The sequence below is a fragment of the Oncorhynchus mykiss genome, chromosome 7 (assembly GCF_057628025.1).
Source record: "Oncorhynchus mykiss isolate SJ-2025 chromosome 7, ASM5762802v1, whole genome shotgun sequence".
Classification (NCBI taxonomy): domain Eukaryota; kingdom Metazoa; phylum Chordata; class Actinopteri; order Salmoniformes; family Salmonidae; genus Oncorhynchus; species Oncorhynchus mykiss.
In genome coordinates this window covers 6,952,536-6,960,000 of record NC_143028.1, presented here as the reverse complement: position 1 = coordinate 6,960,000, position 7,465 = coordinate 6,952,536, and the positions used below count along the sequence as shown (strand labels likewise).

General features: G+C 43.7%; 1 protein-coding gene across 7 annotated transcripts in view; it reads right to left on the bottom strand.

Annotated features, from left to right (window-relative positions):
* The window catches only part of LOC110528723 (striated muscle preferentially expressed protein kinase), a 61,531-nt gene that overhangs the window by 41,295 nt on the left and 12,771 nt on the right, over nt 1-7,465 (bottom strand). The window contains exons 1-3 of one of the 7 annotated variants that reach the window (XM_036982570.2): nt 3,718-4,867; nt 1,977-2,019; nt 915-944 (exon numbers count right to left, since the gene is read on the bottom strand). The exons of 4 other annotated variants lie outside the window; for them this stretch is intronic. In XM_036982570.2, coding sequence (XP_036838465.2) covers nt 915-944; nt 1,977-2,019; nt 3,718-3,750 — 106 coding nt within the window. In that variant the 5' untranslated portion in view covers nt 3,751-4,867. Of the gene's footprint in view, nt 1-914; nt 950-1,976; nt 2,020-3,717; nt 4,868-7,465 lie in introns of those variants that run through there. 2 more of the 7 variants (XM_090240074.1, XM_090240078.1) reach the window with 2 other exon arrangements.

Genomic DNA, 7,465 nt, shown 5'->3' with positions numbered 1-7,465 from the left:
AGCAGAGGAAACTCTGGGTCTTCCTTTCCTGTGGCGGTCCTCATGAGAGCCAGTTTCATCATATCACTTGATGGTATAGGCGACTGCACTTTAATAAACTTGCAAAGTTCTTCAAATGTTCCGATGTCTTAAAGTAATGATGGACTGTCATTTATTGCTTATTTTAGTTTTTCTTGCCAAAATATGGACTTGATCATTTACCAAATAGGGCTGTATACACCCTACCTTGTCACAACACAACTGACATATATTTAGATTTTTGGGGTTATTCTACTATGTAGAAAATAGTAAAAATAAAGAAAAACCCTGGAATGAGTTGATGTGTCCAGACTTTTGACTTGCACTCTATCTCTTTAATAGATATTAGCACCCAATATGTACTGTAGCTGTGGCCCTTTATGTGGAGGCCTTGTGCAAATCATCTCAAAGGAGAGAAGTCAATTCAGCGACCTTTGATGAGATCAATAGAGATGTTACAAAGAAGCTGACATTTCTAGGGAACATGTTAAGAAAAAACATTAACCACTTAAGAGAACTAAATGGTGTGTAGTGCAAAACCCTGTGGAAATGTTTGGAATAGAGCAATAGACATATTCAAGAGACAGAGAAATCAAATAGATGGAAAATTATAAAGAAAGAAAGGGAAGAGGAAATGAGTCCAGGCAAACATGGGAGGACCTCTTTCACAACAGTATCTTGGCTTGTAGATGTAACAAGAAGGAGAGAGAGAGAGAGAGAGAGAGAGAGAGAGAGAGAGAGAGAGAGATAGAGAGAGAGAGAGAGAGAGAGAGAGACAGAGACAGAGACAGAGACAGAGAGAGGAGAGAGAGAGAGAGAGAGTGAGTGAGAGAGACAGAGAGAGAGAGAACGAACAGATGACAACGAGAGCGCGAGAGAAAACAAGACTGGTTTACCATAGCTTTGCTTTCGGCAGGAGCGGAAAACTTCGCTTCCATAGTGGCAGGAAGAGAGGGCAGACGGGAGGGCACAGTTACTATAGAAACCACCATCTCTCTCACCCACACGACCCATCGGCTCCATACCCATTAGAGTCTTTAATCACCAGCCCAACTGCCAAACCTGACACATATGCTTAGATAGCCTACTGCTGGAGCTTGCTGAGGAAGAGGCAAGCAAATGGGTTATGCCTCATTTCACTGTCATGTTGCTTTGGATAACAGTATCTGCTAAATGACAGAAAAGGGAGTAAATGTGAAATAGACAATAACAGTGGTCATACAGTTTTAACAGTCAATTTCCTTGTATATTTGGGTTCACCCATCTGTACCAAGTGGGATGGGACTAAATAGCTGGACACACACTGTGCAAGGAATATCGACTCAGCAATATGAGAGGCTGTAGTTTAAAACGTCTCGCTGCAATACACACCGTGGATTAGATTAACAGTTGGGTGGAAATATGATTTGGAAAAGGAGCTGTGAGCATTTCTGTTTGACTGAGATTCCAGATGTAATGCTAAACTAAGACCCTCAGAAATGATTCATTCTGTGATGTTATGCAGAGAGGCAACAATATGGTAACAAGAAAATTGCTTGTGGGGGCGGAGGAGAGGCATTCTGACAGCTAAATAATGAAAAAGCCCACTGTCTTTTTCCTAGCAGCAATTAAAACATGAAAAATGCATGAAATCTCTGCACTAAATCATTTTTTTAACAAGGATCTTTTTTAATACAGAAAGCGTTAAGTGGTTCTCAGATACAACAACAAGCTAAATATGCACAGTAAAACTCAGTTTCTGTGTAATAACTATGTATTAATAACTGTGTAATAACCATTATTAACTGTTTAATTACTAAGTAATAACTACGTAATAACCATTAACTGTGTAAAACCATTATTAACTGTGTAATAACCATTATTAACTGTGTAATAATTATTATCAACCGTGTAATTACTATTATTAACTGTGCAATTACTAAGTAATAACTGTGTAAAAAGTCATACAGAAAACACACCATGGGTGAACCTTCCAAACGTCTTGGTGGAGTGTCCGGTCCTCTGAAATAATAGAGAGATAGAGGGTTGCATGAGTCAAACCAGCAAAACAGTCATGAAACTTAATGAGTTACTGAAATCAGAGGACAACATTTTTGTCAGAATCCAAAAGAAAAGGCCCAAACAAGAGAAGAAGCTCATATCTCAAACTCCATAATGTCCTGCATCCTACATCCTTATAACCTAATCTAAAACCCTACACACTGATAACTTGATAAGTCATCACTTCCAATGACTCCTATAGCCTTTGATAACTCCTATGACTCCTATGACCAACCGTCGATCAGGACCTTGAAGAGCTCACAGAGAGCTCAATGGAATGACTCATTACAGTACAGAGACACAGAAAACCCTGAAGTCAGAGTAAAGTAGTGATTCAACTGCTAGATCAATCAGGCTGCTCTGCTCTCTAAGTACTATGCCTACTGCTATTTGCCAGCCAGAGCCTGTTGATGAAGTGTTGCCTGGTGGCCACAGTGAGACAAAAAACAACCGAAGCAACTAGAAGCGTCCATTGTCAATCTCCTGTTCCTGATTATGGGGAACTCTGGGCAATCATATCAACACATACAGATGTAGGATTTTAATTTGAGCCAGTTTGTTACAGTAGGAAAATAATCCTGCAGCAACGGGAAACGTGAATTATTATGTGGATTAAAGTATTGATATTAATTATAATGTTAATATTATTATATTAATGGACATTTTTTGTAGGGGTAGATACATGTTTCATTAGGGCTAAGTCTGACATTTGAAAGGGGAAATGACAAACTTTAGAAGCCTTTTTAAAACTTGAATAGACTCCAAGTTTGCATCTCAGCAACAAAAGAGTGATCAAATTAAGATGCTACATCTGTAGTAGGCAGAACCAGGCACAAACTGCATTTCTGCACAGTAAAGGTTTCTGGCTTGGCAAGGCTAGGTAATTACTGGGCACCATAGTTTCCTCAAAGCTCTATACTGTTTATGCCAGAGTTTGAAGAGGATATTTCACAAGGTTTACATGGTTATTTCTGAATATCGACTGTGTCGCACATACTGTACCACATAATTGTACTTGGTCATCTGGTGCTACATATCAGTTGTCTGCACTGTGGCCCAGTGACACACTTCTCTATTCTCCACAGATCACATTTGGGATAAACCCAATGTCAAATGCAAAATATCAGACGTTCTCTGCCAGGATACATGTTGTGGGGTAGACAAATGGTCATTAGAATAAAATGTGTTACAAATGGAACATTTATAATATAAATGGAGAAGAAAGAAATTGGACCGTGAAATTTGTCTGAAAGCTGATTTTTCACCCAGCTCCCAAAGGCATCTTCCCACCAGCCAACAGAATGGGACATTGACCCCCAGGGTGGCATTCTTTGTTACCGTGTCATATGGAACAGTAAAGCTATACCCTTTGTGCCACAGAGGCCACAAGAACCCAGAGGACACTGAGGACATGCCACACAGAGAGCTACAAGACCTACTGTACAGACCTGGATTTATTAACCTATAGCAACAATGATCTGTGTTTACTGGTAAAATGGTTAAAGGGTGGGCAACAAAGTATGTGTCCTTTTCCTCTTGGTTCTAGTAATCTATCACAAAGCCATTATAGCTCTGTAGTTCTCCATGAGAAAACGGCTTAGAAAAGAGCATGCACTAAGTGTAACAAAGCAACTTTGTGTCTGAAAGGTAGTGACTCACCTGGAACCTCTTCTTGGACCAGATTTTCTTCATGTCTAAAAGTAGTGACTCTGTATCTCTCTTTCTCTCTCTCGATGCCCTCCTCTGGGTTGCAGATTACCTGTGCCACTTGCTCAGCAAAACATCACTGCTGTGATCCTACCCAAATGGAGTGTGGGTCAACCACAATAATTCTCACACAAACCATGTAAATAGATGTAGCTCTCTTCACACGCGTGGGTGTTTATAATCCTCTGGTCTGGATGAGAGGAGGAACGTTCGGGGATTACAATCCACAATATCCAGGTGTCTTTGTGTGAGAGTGAGAGTGTTTATCCGCCAAGGTGAGCAGCATCACTCTGACGTAGCAGACTCTGACTGCTGCCGGAGGAGAAAATGTTCAGCCGAACGCTGACACAAGCCGAGCCGGTCTCCATCCCCTCCAGCCCATCCCTCCCTCCTTCAACCAAGCCCCTCCTCGGAGCAACAGTAGCCAGGCAGAGAGGAACAGATTGAGACCCCAACCCGTGAGGACAACAGTGGAGAGGTGTGATCCGGAGGAAGGAAATCTACCTGCTCCTCTAAAGCATCCTCTCTGTCTCCTCTCTCTGACACAGCAACAGCAGCAGGAGGAATAAGAGGAGAGGAGAGATAGCCGCCAAGAATGAGAAAGAGAGAGAGAGAGCAGACAAAGAGAGAGCAGAGGGGAAGCACAGAGGGAGCAGGAGAGAGAGGAGAGGGTAGAGAGAAAGACAGACCAATAGAGATGGAGGGAGAATAGAAAGTGGGAAATAGAATCAGACAGAGTTCCCTCCGTTCTGTTGACATCATAAACCCACAGTTGAAGTGTGCCCCGCTTCGAACTCCACCCTCCCCAAAATCCAAATCCTTAATCCAAACTGCCTCTTTTTTCGGGATCCCTCTCTCCTCTCCTCCTCTGCTTGATTCTCTTCAGCTCCAGTATCTTCACAGAGGAGAGGAAGAATGCAGCCTTGAGAAAACAGCCTCCCCACCCCCTTGGCATCAATTATACATTCATGGTCCATGTCTGTGACGTTCTACTAAATGTGACTTCACGCTAAATAGCAATCAGTTATTTGCACCAGTGAACAGAGCAGAATTGCCCCTCTCCATTTCTCCCGCTCTGCTTCAGCTCTGTCCCCAACACTACAAATGGCGTAGATAGATTAGCTTGATGGCTAGCTGGTGCAACATACAAGCTGTGCACGCCATAGTCTCTGACAGATACACAAATCAATAGGAACAACAACACCATGGATACATTCACTGTACATTTGACATCAACAGTAGGTTGTGCGTTTGTCTTTGTGGTGTTTTATACACAGTGTATCTCTCTCACTACGTTAGTGTAGGGTTTCCCAAACTCGGTCCTGGGGCCCCCCCTGGGTGCACGTTTTGTTTTTTTGCCCTAGCACTACACAGCTGACTAAAACAACCAACTCATCATCAAGCTTTGATTATTTGAATCAGCTGTGTAATGCTAGGGCAATAATCAAAACGTGCACCCAGGGGGCCCCGGGACCGAGTTTGGGAAGCCCTGAGTTTGTGTGTCAGCAGGTCAGAGTGTGTGAGGGAAATGGAGTCTTAACCATCAATAAATGATATGGGAAAAGATGATGATGTCTTTCTACACCGCCTCCCCATTCTACGGTTCTCACAGGAATAGTCATCAACTAGGGATAACAGATCATGAAACAAACAGATGTGGTGAAAGGAATTAGGGAACGAGGAAAGGTGAAGAGAACACATCATCCTCCCACTGCTATCACCTGACACTACAAATCCTCCCTTCTTATTACAGGCCTGTCACACGCTTCCTCTGCAATCGCTGCCCTTCCTTTCCACCATACTCTTCTCCCCTCTCTTCCTTTCCTGGGGACGTCTTTGGCCTTCGCCAGACAATCTCTGCTTATCACTTTCTGCCCCCATACCTTCTCCCCCTCTCTCCTCAGCCGTCTCCCCCTCTCTCCTCACCCATCACACCCTCTTGTTTTCTCCTCACCTCTCTCCCCTCTCCTGTTGACATATTGGTCTTATTCTTGGGTCTCTGCCTAGAACCTTCTACCCCTCTCTTCTCATGTCTGTGTCTCTCTCCCTCCTGATGGGTCTCTGTTTCTCTCTCCTCCTGGTGGGTCTCTATGTCTCTCTCTCCTCCTGGTGGGTATCTGTGTCTCTCTCCTCCTGGTGGGTCTCTGTGTATCTCTCCTCCTGGTGGGTCTCTATGTCGCTCTCCTCCTGGTGGGTCTCTGCGTCTCTCTCCTCCTGGTGGGTCTCTATGTCTATCTCTCCTCCTGGCGGGTCTCTATGTCTCTTTCTCTCTCTCTCTCTCTCTCTCTCTCTCTCTCCTCCTGGTGGGTCTCTGTGCTTCTCTCCTCCTGGTGGGTCTCTGTGCTTCTCTCCTCCTGGTGGGTCTCTGTGTCTCTCTCCTCCTGGTGGGTCTCTATGTCTATCTCTCCTCCTGGTGGGTCTCTATGTCTATCTCTCCTCCTGGTGGGTTCTCTATGTCTATCTCTCCTCCTGGTGGGTCTCTGTCTCTCTCTTCCTGGTGATATTCAACCTGCATGTGACCATCTATCTCCCTCCATGACCAATAAGCCTCTTCTCAGACACTCTATCTCCCCTTCCTCCGCCCTTCTTTTCGCCTTTCATAATATAATAGAGACAGTAGATCTAGCTGGTCTGTCATAATATAATCCTCTCTCTCTCTCACACACACACACACACACACACACACACACACACACACACACACACACACACACACAATGCATCGTTCTCTCAGATACATCTGTGTCCACCACATCCATCAAATTAATCTAAAAAGAATAACAGGGGGACCCAGATCTCATTGTAAAAACCACCCAGCCAACCAGAAACTAGATGGGCATTTTTTAGATTTAGGCCAAATCTTTCACACTGCGATTGACTGCTATGCTGAAAAATCCACTTTTTCATCATTGTTACGTGAGACACGCTACAGTTTATAAGTGTGATACACAGTGTCAATACCCAGGGGATATTAACACATGCCCATAAATCAGAGAAAGCCAACCATTCCCAGACGTCGCAATAGATTAGTCTTTTTTTATAGCTAAAGCTTCCATTGATCGTAATAATGTTGTTTATTTACCCACTTGGCTGTTTCTAAGTAAGTGAATGCACCCTAATTTAAAAAATACAGCCTATAGTGTTCCTTTTCACTCAAAAGCTGCCTCAATAGCTATAAGCCTTCTCCTTCCTTCCTTCCTTCCTTCCTTCCTTCCTTCCTTCCTTCCTTCCTTCCTTCCTTCCTTCCTTCCTTCCTTCCCCTTTTCCCATCCCTCCCTCTACCTCCCTTCGTCTCCCTCCATCCCTCTTCATCCCTGCTCCATCACCTCGCCCCATGCATCTCCAGAAAGAAGGGATTTTCTCTGGCAGTGAGTAATCAATACCAAGGGTCTCTGTGCGATACAGGATACACCACGATAGTCACAATTCACTCGACGGGGATCAATATGTCACCGGACCAATCATAACACTGCCTTCTATTTCAGCAGTCCAATGAAAATCCAAGAAGCAGGTGTCAAAGCTACAATATGTTGTCAGACAAATGACCTAAGGGGGATTCAGTTACTATATCACAGTAAGTCACCATAGTAACACAATGGGCGTATCTTTTATAGTCTAAAGAAGCTTCCTCCCCCCTCTTTCTTCCCCATCATCAGTTACATGAAAATGAATGAAAACAACATGACTTCCACGCAGATAT